Below are 23,437 nucleotides of genomic sequence, written 5' to 3'. Positions count from 1 at the left end.
AATCTTATATATGTAGACCCTGAGGCCTTATATTTTAACTTTCAAGTTAATCCAGATATTAAATTATTGCAGCTGTGTGAGAACATGATCTTTTTTCCCTCAGCAATTCTTAGCACATAGTAAGGTGCAATAAATATTTATTGATGAATGGGTGCATTTCATGCTTCCTTTAAGGTTTATGATGAGGAAGCACTTCACTGCCAATGGTTAAAAAGCCTGTGTAGTGTTGTTAATGTTTGGAGTGTGCTTGGAGGGCTTCACTGCACTTCAGGAGAAGGCTGACTCTAAGAAGAGCCATCGGTTCAGTGCCTGCATTCTTAGAAACAGTGAAAAGAGTATTATTCTCATGGGTACCTTTGAGATAACAGTGTGTCTTTCTTGATTCTGACACTGACTGTATCTTCAGAGAAGTGCTATTGTTCTACTTCCATTTGTTTCCTCAGAACTGTTTAAGATATTTGACTAAACCGTTTGTTTGAACTCATCTCTTTGGTTATTTTCTGATAAGAGGTTTTACTGTAAAATATTTTAATTTGCTTCTGGAGTATATTTTTAACTGTCTATCAGGGTGAGGAAATCTGCCAACCTGAAAACTTATACTAGGAGAGCACTGAAAACTCTCCATGAACTATATTGAGAAACCAGGATGCTAGGTCATAAGAGAGGGTTTTTGGGTAGGGAGAAGAGAGGGAGAGATATCAAAGGTCAGTGATGTTTTTTCCCCTTGCTCAAAATGCAGGTTCTTGAACAAGCAAAAGGGGAAATATACCCATAGCCCCTGAATAAAGAAAATAATATCTCAGAAACCTGAATCCAAGTAAGCTAGGGATTAAGTTAGCATCACTTATTTTAAAAATTATTTTTGACACATAATAATTGTACATATTTATGGGGTACATGTGATAGTTTGATACATGTATACATAATGATGTAATTATCAAATAGGGTAACTAGCAGATCCATAGCTTTGAACATTTGCCATTTCTTTGTGAGGAGACCATTTAAAAACTTCTAGCTGTTTTGAAATATACAACACATTATAGTTAACTCTAGTCATCCAACTATTCAACAGAACACCAGAACTTATTCTTTCTATCTCACTGTAGCTTTGTACCTATTGACCAATCTTTCCCCATACCTCGCTCCTCCAAGCCTCCCATCCTCAGATAACCACTATTCTACTATCTACTTCTATGACAACCCTTTAGATTCCACATATGTGTGAGATATTTGACTTTCTGTGCCTGGCTGATTTCACTTAACATAATGTCCTCCAGGTTCATTCATGTTGCCACAAATAACAGGATTTCATTATTTCTTATGGCTGAATGGTATTCAATGTTTCTTATGTACATTTTCTTTATGCATTTATCTATTTACGATCATTTAGGTTAATATGATAACGGGTATTGTGAACAGTGCAGCAATAAACATATAGGAGTACAGTATTCTATATTTACTGTATCTCTTCAACATACTGATTTCATTTCATCTGGATATTTACCTAGTATTGGGACTGCTGGATCATATGAAAATTCTATTTTTAATTTTTTAAAGAACCCCATATTACTTTCCATAATGGTGGTACTAATTTACATGCTCACGGTGTGTAAGGATTCCCTTTTCTCCATATCCTTTTAACACTTATCTTGTGATTTTTTGATGGTAGCCATTCTAACTAGAGTGAGGAGATACCTCAATATAGGTTTGATTTGCGTTTCCCTGATGATTAGTGATGTTGAGCATAGTTTCATTTATCTGTTGGCATTTCTATGTCTTCTTTTGAGAAATATCTATTCAGGTATTTTGTCCATTTTTGAATTATTTGTTTTTGTTGTTGTTGTTGAGTTTTTTGAGTTCCTTATATGTTTTAGATATTAACCCATTATCAGATGCATAGTTTCTAAATTTATTTTCCCATTCTGTAGGTTATCTCTTCACTCTATTGATTGTTTGCCTTGCTGTGCAGAAGCTTTTTAGTTTAATATAATCCAATTTGTCTATATTTGCTTTTGTTGCCTGTGCTTTTGAGGTTTTATCCAAAAAAATCCTTGCCTAGAACAACATCATGAAGCTTTCCCCCGGTTTTTTTTTTCTTCTCTAATAGTTGTGTAGTTTTCAGTCTTACATTTAAGTAGTTAGTCTATTTTGAGTTGACTTGCGTATAAAGTAAGAGATAAAGGCCTAATTTCATTCCTTTGCATGTGGCTATTCAGTTTGCCCAGAACCATTTACTAAAGAGGCTGTCCTTTCCCTATTATAGGTACTTGGAACCTTGTCAAAACTCAGTTGACTGTATATGTGTAGATTTATTTCTGGGCTCTCTATTCTTATGTATTGCTCTGTGTGTCTGTTTTATGTCAGTATCATTCTGTTTGGTTACTATAGCTTTATAGTATGTTTTGAAGTCAGTTAGTGTGATGCCACAAGCTTTGTTCTTTTGTTCCAGGTTACTTGGGCTATTTAGGGTCTTTTGTGGTTTCATACAAATGTTAGGACTTTTTTTTTTTTTCTGTAAAGAATGTCATTGGTATTTTGATAGGGATTGCATTAAACCTGTAGATTGCTTTGGGTAATATGGACATTTAAAAAATATTAATTATGGTAATCCAGGAACATGGAATATCTTTCCCTTTTTGTGTCCTCTTCAATTTCTCTCACCAATATTTTACAGTTTTCATTGTAAGTATATTTCACCTCCTTGTTTAAATTTATTTCTAGGTATTTTATTTTTGTAGCTATTGTAAATGAGATTGCTTTCTTGATTTATTTTCAGATTATTTGTTGTTAACATATAGAAATATTGATTTTTGCATGTTGATTTTGTGTCCTCCAACATTACTGCATTCATTTATGAAATCTAATACATTTTTCATGGGGTCATTAGCACTCTCTATATCTAAGATCAGATTATATAAAAACAGAGAGAATTTGACTTCCTTCTTTCCAATTTAAATGTCCTTTATTTCTTTCTCTTGCCTGATTGCTCTGGCTAGAACTTCATTACTATGTTGAATAAAAGTAGTGAAAGTGAGCATCCTTGTCTTATTTCAGATCTTGGAGAGAAAGCTTTCAGCTCTTCCCTGGTTAATATCATGTTAGCTGTGGGTTTGTTACATATGGCCTTCATTATATTGAGGTATGTTTCTCCTATACTTAATTTGCTGATAATTTTTCTCCAATAAAGGATACTGGATCTTATAAAATGCTTTTTCTCTGTCTATTGAGATGATCATATGGTTTTTATGTTTCATTCTGTTGATATAATGTAGAAAGTTCATTGTTCTGCAAATATTGAAACATCTTTGCATCTCTGGGACGATTTCCAGTTGAGCATGGTGAATAATCTTTTTGACAGGCTGTTGGATTTGAGTTGCTAGTATTTTGTTGGGGCATTTTGCATCTGTGTTCATCAGGGGTAGTGGCCTCCAGCTTTCTTTTTGTGTGTATGTCCTTGTCTGGTTCTGGTATTGGGGTAATACTGGCCTTGTAGAATGAGTTTAGAAGAATTCCTTTCCTTTTGATTTTTCTGGAATAATTTCAGAAGAATTAGCATTAGTTCTTCTTTAAATGTTTGGTAGAATTCATCAGTGAAGCCATGTGGTCCTGGACTTTTCTTTGCTAGGAGAGTTTTTATTACTGATTCAATCTTGTTACTCATCACTGGTCTGTTTGAGTTTTCCATTTCTTCATGATACAATCTTGGCAAGTTGTATGTATCGAGTAATTTATTAATTTCCATTAGGTTTTCCAATTTGTTGGAGTATTATTGTTCACAGTAGTCTCTATTGATCAGTAGCTGCTGCAAACATTGTTAATGATTCTGAAGTTGCATCCAAATTTAGGCAAACAGAATTCAAAGGATATGATCCAGAACAGGCATTTGTAATAAAGTCCCCAAGTATGTCTTTCACACACTAAAATTCTGAAGCACTGATCTTCATCATGCTATCTCTTTTAAATTCAATCTGTAGCCAATAGCTACTTACAGTGTGTATGTAAGCACTCAATTCTATACTTACAATAATTGTACATTGAGTACTTTTCAATAAGCATTTGTCTAATTATGAGAATCATGTAATCTTTATTACAATCTATTTTACACATAAATAAACTGAAAAAAGGTTTTTGTAAATTGCTCAAGGTCATATCAAAAGCTAAGATTTGAGGCGAATATTCTATCTTAAAAAGTGGCATTCTTAACCATATCCCAAGGTAGTGGCTAAGACTTAACGACATAAATATATAAATTAGGAGTTACTTTCTATTGGGTAATCGAATTTGCCTCTTTGGCTCATCCAGGCTCATCACAAACACAACCATCACTATTTCAAAGGCATCTCAGATATGAAAAAAATAAAAGTTGCAAAGGAGGGAATTCACAGTTCAACACTCTAGGAACTCAAGTGGGAGATGAAGATTATGAGAATCAGAGCAGGAAAAGTTAGCATAGGAGGATTAAAGACATTTTAGACAAATAAATAAAATGTACACTATTTTAGTGATCCAAATGGGAAAACAAAACAAAACAAAAATGACAGAATTTAAACTGGAAACATTTTAATCTGAAGAGGCTGGAAAGAAAGACCTTCGATGTAAGGTTTGTATAGTTGGCCACAGCTTAACATCTTATCAAACAAATTTCCTTTAGATCTTGAACCTTCATTATTTCTCAATTCTTATATTTTCAGGTAGGTTTGTCTATACTTAAGATGACATACTTTGAGATATGTCATGGAAATTTTTTTACGAAGAAGGGTAAACTTTCAAAGCTCATAATTAGAAGTCAGTAGCACTAAGAACCTGAGTTCTTAGGTAATAATAATGATGCAGAAATCGATGACAACAAAAACTTTTTTAAAATGGCTTGCTAATTCAAACACTATGCTACATGACTTAAAATACTAGCTTGTGTATCTGCTACTACAACCTCTAAGGTAGCCACAAACTCCTGTATATTTAATTGTGCATACCACAGAAATGTAATAGAATAAGAATGTACACTCTTTATCATATAGATATAACCATTATGTAATGAGAAAAAAATTAGTGAAAATCACGAATATTAGAATATTAACATCAAATGATTTTTAGACAACTCAGTTTATAGGGCACTAGATTTCATACTCTTTAGGAAGGGCTCATGGAATAAGTGACAGAGGAATTTTATGAATGGTTAAAATAATCTATTTCCGTTACAAAATACAAATAAAATCACTAGCCATAAAAGATAGCTGACCATTATGACAACACATCTTCATCTGCATGCCACAGATATATAAATTCTATAGCTGCATGGCTTTATACCCCAGGGGAGACAAATTGAATATTAAGTCCAATAGGAATGTTTGTTTTGTGTTTCGAATGGACAAAGAGAGGGCAAGAGAGGTAGAAATTCCATTGAGCTACAAGTCACAAGACGAGGATTCTTGACATGGCTCTGCCTTTATAACTGTATAACTATATAACTCTAGATTTGTAACTGTATGACTCTAGCTCTATAACTGTGAATAAAATCACTTCCTTTTAAAGAGTCTGCTTTTTCAGTTAGAAAATGAAGTGCTAAATGGAAAGTTCTATAAGGTTCCCTTAAAAATGTTACAACTCAACATACTAAGAATAAGAATTTTGTCAGCAGCTAAGGAGATCCATGAAAGATCCTTAAAGCTATTGGCTTTAAACGAAAGAAAAATGAACAGGTAAGAAATAATTCCTCATAAATGTTAAAAAATAATTTCAAAAGTCTTTGGTTGACTTTCCCCAGCTCCTGAAGTGCTTTAACACCTAGAATCCAAGTTCTATTCTGAGAGCAACTGTCTGCCAGGAAATTGGAGTTTATAATTTTAATCTTCTTTAAATGGGTGACTGAGTTAGTTAGAAAAAAATGGGTGACTGAGTTAGTTCCCCTTTCCATATGATACTAAACCTAGATGCCTGCTCCTTAAAAGGCATACGTGGAATCTGATTTTCTAACTTTAAGCTGAAATGAACGCACTTTTAAAATTTTGGGAGTATTACTTCTTCCATGTAGAAGATTTTAAAATATACAAATAAAATACAGCTGGCCATCTGTATCCCTGGGTCCCACATCTGTAGAGTCAACCAACTACAGATGGAAAATAATTGGAAAAAATAACTATAAAAATACAACAATAAAAATAGTACAAATAAAAAATACAGTAAAACAAATATTTACGTTGTGTCAGTGATTTACTTTTACATTATAAGTAATCTGAAGATAATTTAAAGTGTACATATGAGAGGATGTGTGTAGGTTATATGGTAAACATTGTGCCGTTTTATATAAAGGACTTGAGCATCTGCAGATTTTGGTCTCTGTGGAGAGCCTTCAAACCACTCGCCCATAGATATCGAGGGATGACTATATTTTATTCCTTACTCTACCGTCTTGGAAAAAATGTCCTTGGCTAGATAGAAACATATATCATGATTTATTTATTTAATCATGTATTCAATCAATTAAGTATAGAGCATTTTATTTTATTTTGTTTTAATTTAATTTAATCTTATGTATTTATTTTTTTTTTTGAGACAATCTCACTCTGTAGTCCAAGCTGGAGTGCAGCAGTGCGATCTTGGCTTACTGCAACCTCCACCTCTGGAGCTCAAGTGATTCTCATGCCTCAGCCTCCTGAGCATTTTACATATATACATATATATACATATATATATATATATATATATATATATATATATATATATATATATATATATATATCAGTCATGATTATTCCCTATAATAATCATAGACTTTTTTTCCAAGTCCACTATAAATTCATGGAGGGCGGAGTCTTAGTAAGTTAAGGAGATAGAAGATATTTGGTAAATATCTGTCAAATACTTTCTAACATGAGCTAGAGAAAACAAAAGATTATTTTTAAATCATACCTCAAGACTTGAAAGCAATGTCATAAAAATAATTTGTAATACGGTTGTTATATTTCACAATAAAAATACAACTCAATACATACCTTGACTCACTAGAAATATGCAGGTAAGGGTAGGAGAGGAGGGCACAAAAAAAGGTTTTAAAGAGTTCCTGTTCTCAATGAATTTACAGTACCATTTGATGCATACCATAATTTCTCAAAAAATTACAATTTAAGATTACTGAATCCAGGAAGAGGTATACAATTGTTTGGGGTTCAAAATGAGAAGGGACTACATCCATTTGGGGAGAAATTAGGAGAGATAAATAACATTTTGAGAACATTGAGTATGGTTCTAAACGTTTTACATGTATTAACATGTTAATTCATTTAACCCTGACCCAACTGTGATTTAAGTATTAACAATTTAATAAATGATAAATACAAGGGTGATGCCTTGAAGGATTTTGACTGGAGAAGGAAATCCCAAGCAAAGTGTGGAGAGTGTTTATGGCCTCAAAGGAAATTGGTTTGGTACAGGTAAAAATCTACGGGTGAGCACTAGGAGATACAGCTGGTCAAAGCTGGTTAGGGCCATAGTGCGAAGGCTTTGTGCACAGTACATAATTCGAGACTTTGGGGATGGCCAGGCGTGGTGGCTCACTCATGTAATCTCAGCAACTGGGGACAAAGTTTGAAGAATTGCCTGAGTCCAGTAGTTTGAGACCAGCCTGGGAAACATAGTGAAACCTTGTCTCTAAAAACTTTTTTAAAAAAATTAGCTGGGTGTTGTGGCATGGGTGTGTAGTCCCAGCAACTCAGGAGGTGGAGGCAGGAGGATCACTTGAGCCCAGGAGTTCAAGGTTGCAGTAAGCTATGATAGCAACACTGCACTACAGCCTGGGCAACAGAGTGAGACCTGTCTCCATTTTTTAAAAAAAAGGAGAAGAAAAGAAAAAAGAGAGAGAGAGAGAGATACTTTGCGGATCATGGATACATCACGAGAGTGAAATGATTAGGACTGAATCTGCGTGAGCGAAATTAATCAAATAAGTAAACTAGAGTAAATGCAAAATGGAAGCAGAGGCCATCAGTTGAGACTCTGCTTTAAATGGTTTAGGCAAAAATTAGTGAGTACAAAGGAAAGGTGATGAAAAGGAGAGGTGGATTCATACAGGCACTGTGGAGGGAAACTGTGTGTAACTTTTCAACTGACAGGAAACATGGGATGAAGGATGGGAAGGCTCAAAGATACCTGGTGCTTTCTCATACAGCTAAGTAAGATTAAATCAATTATTAAGAACTAGTAAGAAAACTTTACCAGATGAATCTTCAGGAAGCTGTTGTGTAAAGTCACGCACAAAAACTATGCATCACTATATGCAATGTTAAGAAGAACTTATGACAACAGAAATATGAAATTTTCATTCATTTCATACTAATTGTTAATAGGAAACACAAAGTATATGAAGCATTCTTACCACTTTGCTGTATTCACTATCTGAATCACTGCTAAGTTCCTCAGTATTCATATTTTCCAAATCGGATTCCCCAGGTGCAATTGGCACTGTCACTGTGAGGCTGGGATTGTGAATAAATGATTGACCATCACTGTCTTCCATCAAGTGTTTGTCCACGCTGCTTCCAAAACCACTGATTTTATCTTTTTCCTTGAGGAAATTGTGACCTTTGCTCATTTCAGCAAGTGTATGGTTAGAAATATAGTTTTCCTTCTTAGTATTCAGATCTTCTGCTTGTCTTATCTCCCTGGAAATCTTTGGCTTTTTGGAAAATGCTTTTAGAATAAATTCACGTAAGGTTTGTTTCACATAATTTATTCCCTTTTTAATTCTAGTCACTGCAATCTGGAGGTTGTTTGCATCAGGATCTTCTTCAATTGCTGTAAGATTGTCTGAACTAAATGAGCTCAATAATAAGGCCAGAAATAGGTTTAGGACCTATATCAGGGTGGGGAGAGGGGGTAGAGAAATAGGGAGACAGGAAATATAAAAAAAAATAAGTACACTTTTCCGAATATAGGCCACAATACAAACCAGAAACGAAGATTTCTGCACCTTTTCACACGCGGATAAGACCACATGCGAGAGACAGAGGAGAGGGTAGACTCCTCATCACTGTATCCCTAGACTAGCCCCTGCAGACTCAGCAGCAGAGGGTCAGCCATACTCAGGAAGAATTACCACGGGGAGCAGAGAGAATGATCCCTCACCATTATCATTATATCATTTCTAAGTTCATTTCTGTAGCAGTAGTTCCTTAATCAAGGTCCCTTTTATGAACCCAAAAAACTCTCCCAGCATTCATCTGTCATTACTCTTTATTACCTGTGAGAAACAGGTAGAACAAAACAATTGTGACTATTTTCTTTCGTGCTAAAGATCTTTGTTCACTTTACCAGAAGATAAATGTCACTTGTTCCAACAAATGGAAAACATAATACTTACAAAATTCCTGTAATAAAATATTCTGTCCAAGAAGTGTGCTAGAATACTACTTAATGTGACTTTTAAAGCACAGAAAAGGACCTGCCCCTTGAACCTGATTCATATGCAATAATGGCATTATGATTGGCTGGCTTCATTGCCTATTATGTTTGCCCTAGAAGAGATTACAAAAAAGTTCAGGACAATTTCTATTCTCTTGAGGCAAAGTCTTATTTTTGAGTTAATTATTTCTTTTTCTCACTGAAGTAGAAGTGCAGGTGAACTCAACATTGTAAAAAAAAAAAAATGTTCACAGAGGGCAAGAAACATGTAAATTATATTTAAACATTGTTTTATCCAGGAAACAAAAAAGGAAATTGAATTGGCATTTGATGTAAGTCTTTCCATGGCCCAAATCATCTACCTCATGTTTTAAAAATCGAAGTAAGACCTAACTGAAGAGAAGGTACTCATCCCTCATTTTGGTCATACCTAAAACAATTTCTCTGAGATGTAAGTAAAGAGAGCAGGTTAAAACTGTGTGTCTCAATAAGTCTGATTTAGGAGAAAATTCTGGAAGTGGGTGGTCTGGGAATCATAGTGAACAATTTTGTTAATTGCTAAAAATCCCTGAAATGGTTTAACAGTTGTCAATGAAAAAGTATATTTCACTATGAAATACATGTTTGTGTATATTTGTTTTAATAGGAATATAGGTGAGGATCTGAGGGTCCATTTTACTGCTTTAGTCTCCTTAATCTGTTCAAATGTTAAACCATTTTAACAGGGTGCAGTGGCTCATGCGGTTCTCACTTCATTGAGAACAGCTGCTGTGACAACTTTCTTTCCTTCAAAAATCATAAGTCTCTAATATTTCTATAACCTAGTGGGTATCACAAATCAAAATATAGTCCATTTGTATTATCTTTGTATTATCATGTTAAACAAGAGAAGAAATATTAATAAAATGTATACTTGATTCAAAGTCTCATTTTGATTAATGGTCTTCACAAGTTTCCTGATATAGACCCGAGCTAACTAAAACTTATTTCTCCAAATGTTTTCCTAAACCTATGGTCCTTAACCATTTCAATTAATTGGCAATAAAATGACCAAAAGAATAAATTAGAGAAATATAAAAAAAGAGAAGCCAGTTTAGCCTATAACTCTAATGTGGAAGACTATATCAGGAATATATTTTTTCCTTACATTTTAATTCTATGATATTGGTAGTTCCTCCATTAGTCAATAGTTGGTTATCAACTTGATGAATTTTCTTCTGTATACTTTCATTGCCAAGAATTAGTAATTAAAGAATAACAATATGAGTTAATTAATACTAATTCTACATGAATGAAACACTCACCAATATATCCCCTCTGTTTTTTACTATAAGTCTATATTGCCTTTCAAAGGAAAAGATAATTCTCACACCAGTGTCCATGATCAAATATTATATTATCCATTGTTCAAAGGCCCACTTCAAAAACCTCCCTTAAGTCTCAATCTAGAACTCTTTAAGTGCCAAAAGCATTTCATTTTAACCTCATTGGTAGAACTCATCACTTCTTCCTTATCTGATAACTTTTGTGTTCCACTTTTCTGTGTCCTAATAAGCATCTTAAAAACAAGGATTAGATCATGGGTAACTGGTTTTGGTCTTCCACCCTAAATAATACCTAAACAATGCCTTCCTGTCTAAACAATACCTAAATACCTTTCTTTTCACAGAGAAGATACTAAAAAATATTGAGTGGATAATATGGTGAGAGCCAAGGGAATGCCTTTCCCTTTGAATTTGCCTGAATAAATAATAAACATTTAAATTATTTGTGATCATTGGCTTTGATGTGGCCTGTTTTCACAAGTTATACCTTTCCCAATTTCATGATTTTATGTCAAAATTTTGTAAGAAGAAATGCACGGCTGGGCGCAGTAGCTCAAGCCTGTAATTCTACCACTTTGGGAGGCAACGGAGGCTGGATCACCTGAGGTCAGGAGTTCAAGATAAGCCTGGCCAACATGACGAAAATCCATCTTTACTAAAAATACAAAAATCAGCTGGCACGGTAGCATGCACCTGTAGTCTCAGCTACTCAGGAGGCTGAGGCAGAAGAATTGCTTGAACCTGGGAGGCGGAGGTTGGGGGGAGCCGAGATTGCGTCATTGCACTCCAGCCTGGGCAACAAAGCGAGATTCCATCTCAAAAAAAAAAATACACAAGTAAATCCTGCTATTGGAGCTTATAAATACAAAACAGAGAAGAAGAAACAAAGAGAATGTGCATTTCATTCCATATTGGAAGGAATTTGCAAGGCTATATAAAACTAGGAAGCTTATTTATTTACTATAACTTGAGGGTGATCAACAATTACAGAATGGTAATCCATGATGTATATTTTCTGTGCAGTAAAAATCTAGAATTTGTGCTGCATAAATGCCTTTGTGTATGTCTGGCACAGTATCATTTAGTGTGTGATTGGATGAATGTAAGTTTCTGTCCTGACTTCTGAATCCTCTTTTTATGGTGGTTACAAGGACAACAATATTTTAGTAATTTTTTTCAACTCAGTGGGAAGTGAAGGCACTTACCATATGGCTGTTACCATATCCCACCTTCTGGATACCTGATGAGAGATTTGATGTCAAGCTGACCAACTGAGACAAGTCAACATGGCAGATTTGAGAATTGAGATGAGTGGCTCATAGAAGAGCATTTTATCCCAATTTTCTCCTGCTTGTAAGCTTGAAAGTTTTCACTAATCAGTATAAGGAAGAAAAAAATTTAAAAAAGTACAAGCCAAGAAAACACTAATTCAAAAAGTAGGCAGATTGCTATGTCCACGCGATGCTATAGGCCAGTGGTTGGAAAACTTTTTCTGTAAAGATCCAAATGATAAATATTTTAGACCTTATTGGGCATAGGATTTCTATGGCAGCTATTCACCTCCGCCATTGTAATGTAAAAGCAGTCATAGAAGATACGTAAATGAATTAACATTCCTATGTTTGAATAAAATTTATGAACACTAAAATTTGAATTTCATATAATGTGTATGTGTCATTTATTCTTCTTTTGATTATTTTAACCACTTAAAAATGTAAAAATCATTCTTAGCTCCCAGGGCTACACAATAACAGGCATTAGACTGGCTTTGGTCTATTGGGCATAGGTGCTGATCCTTGCTATAGAGGCTAGTCTTATACATGGCTATAAGGTGCGGGACCAGTCCTTTCATTTGCCTTGGTCCATTATTAACTTCATTTTTGTTATTATTAACTTAATTATATTTTATTTACTAGTATAGCTTCAAGAGAGCATATGCCATCACTTTCAAAATTAGAGAAAAAGATAGAAAGCTTTGCCTTAAAATGAATAGGCAGTGATTTTGAAAAATATAAATATGGGTTATTTGGCTAGGGAAACTAATACAACATTTTGTTCTCCTTCCTGTTCTTTCTTGTATTAAAATTATCACTATTCTGTTGCAATTAATAATTTTATATATAATTAATTATAAAATTATAAAAATAATAGATCACATCATCCCAAAATAATTTCCACAGAGAAATTAAAATGTATGAACATCTGGTTACATACCACCAGGTTTCCAATGACCATGACCATCATGTAAACAATAAGGCACATAGCTTGACCAGCGACCTCCATACAGTCCCACATGGTCTCTATCCACTCTCCACACAGCACGCGGAACACAATCAGGAAGGAGTGGAAGAAGTCGTTCATGTGCCACCGTGGGAGTGTACAGTCATCATTGATCTTGCAGACACATTCTTTGTAGCTCTTACCAAAGAGCTGCATGCCGACCACAGCAAAAATGAAGACGATGATGGCCAACACTAAGGTGAGGTTTCCTAGAGCCCCTACTGAGTTACCAATGATCTTAATCAGCATGTTCAATGTTGGCCAGGATTTTGCCAACTTGAAGACTCGGAGCTAAAAGCAAATATAAAGTTTAATATTAATCACTATGAAAAATTTTTCAATGTTTCCAATCTTGATTTTTGTTCTAAGTTTAAAGCATACTTTAAGTCCTATAATATTGTCATTATTATCTGGCTAAAATATTCTTATTTTTCATTTTCATCTATTTTCAATATCTCTGTTATTTTGCTCCACTTGCCACAAAAAATTACAACACGTTATGAAGAAACGATGTACTTTTAGTTCAGGATTGCTATAGAAACCTCTTATCATAATTTGTGATATTATTTCTCTTAGAATTGATAATTTATTCTTAATTCTATTTTCTAATACTTTTATACATTTTTTCATGCTGACATTTAGATAAAATCTAGCATATTAGAGGAATGTGCTTTAAAAAGTCTTTATTTGTTTTTATATTGTTAAGATCAGACAACAATTGTTTTGGGAGATAACAATTTGATCCTTAATTACCAAATTCATAAAGTTATGAACATATAATCATTGAAATTCTGTAAGCCACAAGCTTCTTACTGTGAAATACATTATTGTACTACATTAATATAATAGAAAATATTTATATTACATTAGCGTGTACTTCAAATTAGAATTGAGCATGTCTTCAAAAATTGTAAAAATATCCATGTGGTTTTAGTTCTTTAAGTGCATTTGTCAATGAATGGATTTTATTTTACTAGATATCAAGATATAATCTTGCCTTTTGATTCAAATTCCCAAAAGTTTTAAATAATAATGCAAAACCAAAGAAATACCCCTTTATTATAGAATATAATGGCAACCTTAGTTTATGTTTACCAGTCTGAATGATCGCAGAACTGACAATCCTTCCACATCTGCTAGAAAGAGCTCCACTAAACTTAAAGTCACAATAAGGCTGTCAAAAATATTCCAGCCTACTTGGAAATACTCATATGGATCCATGGCAATCAGTTTTAATACCATTTCAGCTGCAAAGATTCCAGTAAAGACCTAAGTGAGAAAAATAATGTTTTTCTGTTAATATTAGAAAATAGGAAATCAACACAATGATAATAATCACTGTTTGCTCCGCATTGACTGTGTTCCAGACAGTTTGTTAAATACTTTATAAATGGACATTCTTATCTAACTTAGTCCTATAAACTAGGTATTGCTCTTCCCTGGCTCCCATATAAGCATCAAAAGGTTGAAAAGCTCTAACTATCCTGTCAGTGCTCATCATTTTTAGACAGCATTTTAGAATAGCACATTAAAATTTCAGAAGAGTAAAACATTTGGTAATTGACACAGTTGCTATTTTCAAAGAATTTATGTGGGTCAAAAAGTTGTTCTGGAAAAAGATAAAAAGAAAACATAAATTGATACTGAAATTTTGAGCCAGTCTTCTTTTTTTTCTGATCTGACTACTGTTAGAGTAATAAAGAACACGTTGACTCACTCCACTCTTTAAAGATTTATCAGCAGAAGAGAAAAAAGTATTTAATTGACAATGTGGCAGCTAAACTAAGACTTCTAAAGCGTTGACACAAAAGTACATTGCAAAATATCATTAATTCATGATACTGGTATCAAAGGACTCACTTAAAAAGGCAACACTGAAATGAATCCTTTGGGTACACTTTGACTCAAGGAATCTGACCAAAGAAGATTCTAAGGGAAACGTTTAGGTCTATAACTTTAGGAGTAAATTTTCAAATAATGCAGGATCAAGAAGATTGGCAGGGAGCAGCTGGACTTGAGGTTGTGGTAATAGCTGTGACCAGGTAAATCCTTTCTGAGTTCACAGGGATGCAGTCGTCTCAGTGAGAAGGTACTTATTTGCAAGATCTGGATCTCCACCAACAATTAGAAACTAGATATTCCTGCCTTTTTCCAAAGATAAATAGAAGGGAAGAAGAATGCTAACCCAGCGAGCACATGGGGAAAAACATTGTAACTGGGAATATTTGTAGACAATTTAGAAGAAAAGACAGACTCAGAAAAGAACCTCTGGTTTTCAAATATCAATCTGTTTGGGACCACAGCAAAAGCAAAATTATCTTATATAGACATTGACAAAGATACCCAAAGTTATTCATGGTTTATGAAGAGTCATAAGCTGGGATTCTCTGGCCCTAAAAATGAACTGGTGCCTGCCTCACATCCACAGTCAAAAACTGGCACTTTGTTTACCCTGAGTTAGTGTGACCAGCACTGTATGTTTTAGAGATCACTCTGGCATCAATTTTCCTAATTGGATCTTATATCTTCTAGAAGTCTGTTGATCACCTTCTTGCCTATCCTTGAGTCTTCTATGTCCAGTTCAACCATTTTGGTTTCTCAAAATAGTTGTTTTCAAAGCTTGTTTCATTAAGTCTTTGAAGTTTTGACGATAATGATGTTGATGATGATGATAGCTTTAATTTATTGTGTATTTACTATATGCCAGGCTAATAAGTAGAAAGTATTTAATCCTCCCAACAATACGATAAATGAAATATAGTTATAATTATATTATAAATAATAATTATCATTTTATAATGAAGTATTTTATAAATGATAAAATTAAATAATATGGAGTTAAAATATTTGTCCAAGGGCATATCACTCATATAATGCAGAATCAGCATTCAAACACAGGTCTTTGGGACTCTGAGGACCCAAACACTTCACCACTATTATGTCAAAGCAATACATCCATGGGTTTTCTGAAAATATGTGAGGTGTGTACTTACAAGAAAGCAGCAATGTAATTAGGAAGGTATAAGAAAGAACCAAAAATGTTAAGTGTTGCTCCCAAGAAATATGCTGGCAGAAAAAATCATTATCAACTCCCAAGATGGTAACCTTTTATAGAAATAGTATTGTTATTTATAGACCTCAACACTACTGCACAATTATTTTAAAAGACATAACCAGAAACTTGACTCTACATATCCATTCATATGGAAAGTTCTAGATATGCATAATTATGAGGCTGCAGATTCATCTGACATAAAAAATATGAAATGACAATGATGACAACTAAAAAGAGAAACTATGAGTACATAATACACAATAAGAGACTTACCAAATTTCCTACAGCAAGTACATTTTTGAATTCCTCAGTCATTGGGTGGTGTTCCATAGCCATAAATAATGTGTTTAAAACTATGCAAATGGTAATTGCAAGATCTACAAAAGGATCCATTACAATAAAATAGATACACTTTTTGAATTTTATCCAATATGGAGAGCAATTCCAGATCAAGAATTTGTGTGCAAATCTGTACCACCAAGGTGGACATTTTTGTCTGGACTCTTCAAGTTCTGGGAGAAAAAAACACAGAACATGGAGTCAGCCATTTGTCTATTTCACCCCTAACCAGATACAAATCAGTCAGGCATTCTAATATTGAAACAAGGTTTATAGTTTAGATTTTGAAAATTTAACAGTACTGTTTCAATGAAAGCATAGCCTCTTATGTAAGTCTATTATGACATGTTCGTTGCCTAGATGAAGCATAAGAGAGGGTAAAGAAGTGAAATTTATGACTGCAAGCACATATGTGGACATCTTTCAGAGAAAAATGCACCTAACATGTGATGGTAAACAGGAGAACTATGTTTCCTTAACAGAGAAATGTAGGTTTTCCACCAATATGCATATTCTTCACCTGTGTTTTTAGTCCCATGACAACAATAAGATGAGACTATTCTGTCCAGGAAAGAACTCTTGCTGTAATAGTTCACAGGTGAAAACAATCCTAGAACCAAGCAACTAGAAATAATTTTTGGAGGACTCATGAAATAGACATTTCACACCATTAGCCCATTTACTTCTCACCATTTATTTCGGGGATTAGTAGACATTTTGCCCCCATGATGGGAATGTGGGGGGTGAAGTGTTAGACCAGGGACCAGGTGGGACCTGGGGCATATTGTCAGATGAGAGGGTAGAAGCCAGCACAGTTTGCAAAGTTGTCACCCTTTGACTATCTTTGCTTATTAGAAGAGACAATTTTTGAGCGAATATGTAATTTGTAAGATTATATAGTGACAGAATCACATAGCTCTGGGTTAACCTGGTGTTCTGCATCAATTACTATTAAATCACTTATCTTTGACAGGTCAGATCACCCAACATCTGTCTTTGTGGGTTTTTTTTTTTTTCATTTTGCAAAGTAATTTTTGCCATGTTATCAATGCCTGTGTTTAATAGCAAATAACTTTATCGATTTTTAAGCACATGAAAACAATTCCATCAGTATCCATTGGTTATCTTTACCATCATTTAAAACCATTTTATGGTCTCTGAATTCTTCCTAAGAATTTCATGTGCCTATTTAAGGTTGACCAGATTTATGTTAATTTTACTTAATCTGTACAGTAAAAAGAAGATTATTACATACCTTCCACAGTGTTTGTTAATATGCTTGCTCTACTCATTGCTCTCTGTCTGAGGTTGGGATCATTCAGCATATCCTCTGAAAGGAGATAGGAACTACAACGCCTTTTCTTGTGTATTTGATTGGTCGTGCCCTAAAGAAAACCAATTAATGTCTTAAGAACAGAATCCTAATAAATTGTAGGTATAAGATAAAATCTTGCTTATATAGCTGTAGTGAGTAATTAAAAGTAGAGCTTAGACTGCTGGGTTCAAATTATGGCTCTGCTACTTACTGGCTGTATATCATAGGAGAGTTACTTAACTGTCTCAGTTTTATTATTGGTAAAATGGGGATAATCCTAGTGCTTGCTTCATATTCTTGTTGTGAGGATTAAGGGAATTAATATTTATGGGATAAAAAGTAAAGCTAGCTGCTTTTTTGTTATATCACTATCATCACCTCTCTACCTTTCTGAGTGTTCAATTTATTCAGATAGTTTTATCATGTGAGAGTCCTACATGAAAACAGTTAAAGTGCTGTAGTGCTGCGTATCTAAAGGGGTAGAATCTCAGTATTCTCTGATAAATTTCTGGAATTACTTTTTATTGAGGGAACAACATTAATGAAGCTACTGTAATGGTTGTCTCTTACTGCCAAGGAAGACCTCATGAACTGAGCAGAGTATATGATGAGAAGTGACTCAGTTTGAAAAGAACAATTGGTGAAATGGAGAATGCAAGCTACATCTGAAAGAGGTGACCTCTCTTCAGCTCTAGAAATTGTTGCCATGCAAAAATATGAACTCATGCATACCAAGTGTATTTATTTTTGTGAGAAAATGTCTTATTTTTAAAACTTGGAAACTAATTCAAATTTAAAACACTATGTTGGTTCCGTGCAGGCCAGAAATACACTCACATACTCACACACACATATATACACAAACAACTACACAACTCTAGAACTATCATGTTTGTCTGCTTGTGTGTGGTATGTGGTATATATTTTAAATATAGATATTTAAATATATAAATATATATTTCTAGATTTGTAAAGTTGTATAGTCATATAGGTATAGTCATGCATGTATGTGTATCAAAACACAGACATACAGGCATAAATATGTGCATGGGTGTATTATGCATATATGTGTATGTGAACAGACACACCCATTTGAGAGATCCCTGTAAAAAGTCAACTTTTTGAAAAGTCTCGAAAACCAGGTTTTCTGTGCTATAGTCTGTCAAACAAGAATTTGTCAGATTAAACAAATTCTTTTCCATGTAGACATGTTTCAGGTATAGAGATGACATTATTTGTTATGCAGTGTTTTCATATAAACCATATATTGTGCCACAATTTTGTGTTTACTGTATTTCCATTGTATCTTATAAGTATCCACTAATTCCTCTAGTTTTGTAGTTTTCACTTTAGGATTTATTGCGATAGTGATTTTTCTATGGTTAAAAAACTCTTAAATGAAGAAACTTCATTAAAAATATGAAATAATCTCCTAATCTGATATAAATTATATAGTATTTTACATATTACACAGATAATTGAAAAACAAAATGCAACCAAAGTTTGATTCCACAGAAATTTAACACGCTCATTCAATAAGGAAAAATACCTTGACAGAAGGGCTTAAGCTGTATCATGCACACATAGAGGTCACATGTTACCTAAAAGCACATGCATTTATTCAAATTGAAATATATGCGTGGCCATGGATTTGATAGAACTTTATTCTCACTTGAAATACTATATTGTCTGCAAATATAAATATATAAGCATGTAGCATATGTTTGAAGCTTATTGGGTTAGTCAAAGCCCTTGCTGGTATTGGCAATGCAGCATGGCATAGTGAGTGGGCTAAAGAGATATCCTGGAAACTCCAGGAATGAGAAAGATCTCACTTTCAAGCCTCATCAGACACCTTTCTCTAACCACTCAGTGACTCCTAGACCTTTGGAACTGCTGTAAAATGGTTGTTTTGCTTTTATGTTTGTTTGTATCAATCTTGTGTTTCAGATATTTTGTTTTGATTCATAGACTCCAGATGAAATATTTTTTAAAAACGAAAACAGTTACGTTTCATTTATATAAGACATAGCCATTCTAAATTTTTTCAAGATAAGAAGCCTACTGCACATTGGAGAGATAGCAGAGTGAGTGGTTAAGAGCACACGCTCTGAAACAGACAGCCTCTGTTTCAACTTAGGAGCTACCATTTATTAGCTGGGTAAATTGGGGCAAGTTGCTTTATTTCCCCATGCCTCAATTTTCCCATTTGTAAAACAGAGATAATAATATATCATCTCATGGGGTTGTCGTAAATACTAAATATGTGTTTGCTGTTATTAACAACTCAAATAAGATTCCTTGGAATAGGTACATATTAAGTTGTGACCTGAAAAAGATAGCAGTAGCTGGCAAGTAATCCAAATTTCTTCATTGAAATGGAATCTATTATTAACTAATATCAGCATTATCCTTGCATTTTCTGTGCTGTTATCTATCTATATATGTATCTTTCATAAAGTGTTCTCTAAAGAGATTATTTATAATCTTCAATTATAAAATTAATAGACAAGTACAAGTACCTTTTTACAAAAATGGGATTTTATCTTTGAGTTAGATGCCTACAACACATAGAATGAGGATTAAGCTAACGAACCAAAGGTGTGTTTCTATAGAAAAAGTATTGCAAAATGCAGAGCCATTCACAAGACCAGAGAAGGCCCTTCAGCAGAGAGACCGACTGATGCAGGAACAAGGGCCCAGCCATGCCTGAGCTATGTAAAACGTCCTTACGCTGTCATCAGAAGTTGCCTTATCTATTATCACCTCTGGCAGAAGCTGTCCATTGGGGAGCATGAGGGCCGAGCGTCCATCAACCAGGGAGACCACACCGTTGCAGTCCACAGCACTGTGCATTTTCCCGTTCACCGGCAGCATTGGTGGGGACCTACTGACTTGGCTGATGTTACTGCTGCGTCGCTCCTGGGGTCTGTGGGGCACAAACAGTGAGCCCCTTCTGCTCTCATTGTCTCCAAAAATGCTGTGCTCATCATCGGCAAATTCAGTCTCAGATCCTATATCTCTTCCTCTGCCTTTGAAACTAAAAAGACTTGTTCTGCTGCTTCGCCTTGCAGAAAACAAGGAGCCACGAATGCTGAGTGGTGACTGCAGAAAAATTAAAAAATAACATGTGTTTGCTGAAGCACCTACTAATAGAAGTACACTTCATATAAATACCACTGAACCCACTGGCCTGAGGGCAGGTGGCTCTGTACTGACTTAAAAGAAACATACTTAAAAATGAAGCAATTCAGTGAGAAGAAAACTTCTTCCACTTAAGGGATGAAACAATTTGTAGAATTTATCCTTTCAATACCAGGTAAATTATTTGTTGCTGTACAGCTCTCTAATATTCTGGTCTAGAGTTACTGCTCCATTATTTTAATGCCATTCATTTTGCTGCACAGAACATATCACTTAAAAAAAGAACTTAGTATTGCTACCAGTCATTCAGCTTTTTATATATCAATCCCCAAGCTTCACAAAAAAAATTGGAAATCATGCTGTATGGTTCTTTGCATTGAAAATCCACTTTTCATACTAAGAGCTCAGTTAAAGTGTATTTAAAAAGAGCTTTTAGCACCAGTTAATTTATAAGGTCATTAAATATTAAAAAAGAAGTTGTCCAATACCAAAGAGGAGGAAAAATTCATGCTTCTATGACTCATGTCCAGGATGCAAATCCTTTGAAAGGATCTAGTTCAATAGACATTAGTGCTTACTATGTAAAGAACAAAGTGGCAAGTATTGTGAACAATGGAAAAAATATGGTAAGGTCTTTGCCTCAAAACCAGCTTGGACTGTTCCTGTCATATTTATTTTTATTGATATATGTGTCCAAGTTCTGTATCATCACCTAGGTTCAAGTGAAATTTTGAAGGCAGGGACTCTATCTTTTATTACTGTGTATAACAGGCAGAATCTTGCAGATTTTTAACGAGATTTTTAATTTAGAAAAATGATTTGTGGGGTTGTGTGTTGGAAAACAGGGAAGTCCTATGGAAAATAGAAGCAATGGCTCATCTTGGGGGTTTGTGCAGAATTATAGGCAGGGAGGCCTGAGAGATGAAGGTTTCAGTGAAAAGAGAAAGGGAAAGAGAACTTCCACATAAGCAGAATTAACAGACTATGGCACTACATATTAGTAGTTGATGTGGTTGGGGGTGGAGGACATCAAAGGCTTCTCCAAAATTCCAAATGGGTGAGTGATACTATTACCTATAGTGGTTAAGAAAGAAGAGAAACTAGTCTAAGATTAGTTTTTAACCAATGGGGCATTACAAAACACAAACTAAATACAAATATAAAAGGTATTCTATAGTGTGAATAGTCTATTTATTTCTACAATGGTTCTCAGGAATATTTTATTTCTGAAAATTAGTTTATTAGAAAATATATTGACAATTCTGAAACTGTAAGGTCTTTCAAAAATGATCGAACCCAAATGGAAACCTGTGTACATCTTTCCATAAATGCCCAGCCATACCAGGTTTTTACCTAAAATCATACCAATGAAATCACTCACTATCCTCTCCTGAGGTCTCTTACCCTAAAATAAGACATTTTTCTCTATCATTCTGCCTAGGGTGATACACATTTAGTAATTTGGGTGGTACCTGATTGGGGGTAGACAATCTCTTTTCATGTGCTCGCCTATGCCCTTCGACACCAAGGTGGAAACTTTTTCTTCTGATGCTGTCCTCTGATTCTGATTTGGACAATTTCTCAGCATCTCCCTTTTCTTCTCCACTGGAGAGCTTCTTTTGATTCTTTTTCTTTCTTCTGTTTCTTCTTTCTTTAGCACTTTTAGAGCTCAGTTTAGATGTTTCAGAAGAACTCTCCGAGAGGCCCATAATTCTGCTTCTCCTAATACTTGTATATTCAGCTGCTGCCGCTGCAATTGCCTGGTTGGGCCAAGACGTTAACACTTAAATGAGTCATTTCCAAATCCTAGGAAACCCTAGGACAGGATATCTTTCATCTATCAGCATAAGAGCATGGTGCATATAATCATGTCCTTTAAACATGAAATGATCGTTGTATTTACACAATGATCAGAATGCTTACAAAGTATATATTTGGTTTTTGTCTCAGGTTGAAATAAAGCTCTATTGTATTTTAGAATTAAACTTTTACATGTTATTAATTTGCTTACAGTAAAGACAAATTAAATATTATATGTTAAAGTTTTACAAGGTAATTTTGGAATGTAAAACTCACATAAACTATGCAATAAGATAGACAATTTGATTATCAGGCAATTAACTCCATATCATCAATAGAATCAGGCACTCCATGGTTTAATAAAGATTGAGCTATTTGAAAAATAAATGAATTATTAAAGCATAATATTGTAAGAAAGTGGTAAGGTCAATGACTATTGGCCTGAATGAAACTTCTGGCAATTCCCTGGGTAGTACCTGGGATAACCTAGTACTATCCCTTTACAAAATGTTTTGTTTATAAACACTAAAAAATTCTGGTAAAAACATGGGAAATAAAGATATAAATGAAAAACAGAAAAAAGTCATCTTACATCCCAGAAATAATTGGTGCTAATATTTCTTCCATTCTTTTTATATTTATGTATAATTTTAAAATTGAGATTGTATCCGACTATATTATTTAATCCATCATTATTCTAAAAGATTTTTCCTCATGATATAATTTTAAAAAAACACATAGTTCTATGGCAAAATAATACTCTAAGATACACAATTTTCATAA

At 34.2% G+C, this 23,437-nt stretch overlaps 1 protein-coding gene and 1 long non-coding RNA gene across 6 annotated transcripts in view; one reads left to right on the top strand and one right to left on the bottom strand.

Moving 5' to 3' along the window:
* The window catches only part of SCN9A (sodium voltage-gated channel alpha subunit 9), a 181,877-nt gene that overhangs the window by 71,134 nt on the left and 87,306 nt on the right, over window positions 1-23,437 (bottom strand). For 2 of the 5 annotated variants that reach the window (XM_030795760.1, XM_030795761.1), the window contains exons 11-17: window positions 22,327-22,614; window positions 20,477-20,815; window positions 17,651-17,780; window positions 16,330-16,568; window positions 14,097-14,270; window positions 12,936-13,292; window positions 8,372-8,848 (exon numbers count right to left, since the gene is read on the bottom strand). In XM_030795760.1, the coding sequence (XP_030651620.1) occupies window positions 8,372-8,848; window positions 12,936-13,292; window positions 14,097-14,270; window positions 16,330-16,568; window positions 17,651-17,780; window positions 20,477-20,815; window positions 22,327-22,614 (2,004 nt within the window). Of the gene's footprint in view, window positions 1-8,371; window positions 8,849-12,935; window positions 13,293-14,096; window positions 14,271-16,329; window positions 16,569-17,650; window positions 17,781-20,443; window positions 20,816-22,326; window positions 22,615-23,437 lie in introns of all 5 variants that reach the window. The other 3 variants (XM_030795759.1, XM_030795763.1, XM_030795762.1) reach the window with 2 other exon arrangements.
* Window positions 1-23,437, top strand: part of LOC105737726 — a 241,937-nt gene that overhangs the window by 204,825 nt on the left and 13,675 nt on the right. The window contains exon 7 of the long non-coding RNA XR_004026351.1: window positions 13,041-13,200. This is a non-coding gene — a long non-coding RNA (uncharacterized LOC105737726). The remainder of the gene's footprint in view (window positions 1-13,040; window positions 13,201-23,437) is intronic.

The sequence above is a fragment of the Nomascus leucogenys genome, chromosome 17 (genome assembly GCF_006542625.1).
Source record: "Nomascus leucogenys isolate Asia chromosome 17, Asia_NLE_v1, whole genome shotgun sequence".
NCBI classification, from domain to species: Eukaryota; Metazoa; Chordata; class Mammalia; order Primates; family Hylobatidae; genus Nomascus; species Nomascus leucogenys.
The sequence above is the reverse complement of the archived record's forward strand: the minus strand, read 5'-3'. Positions and strand labels throughout refer to the sequence as shown.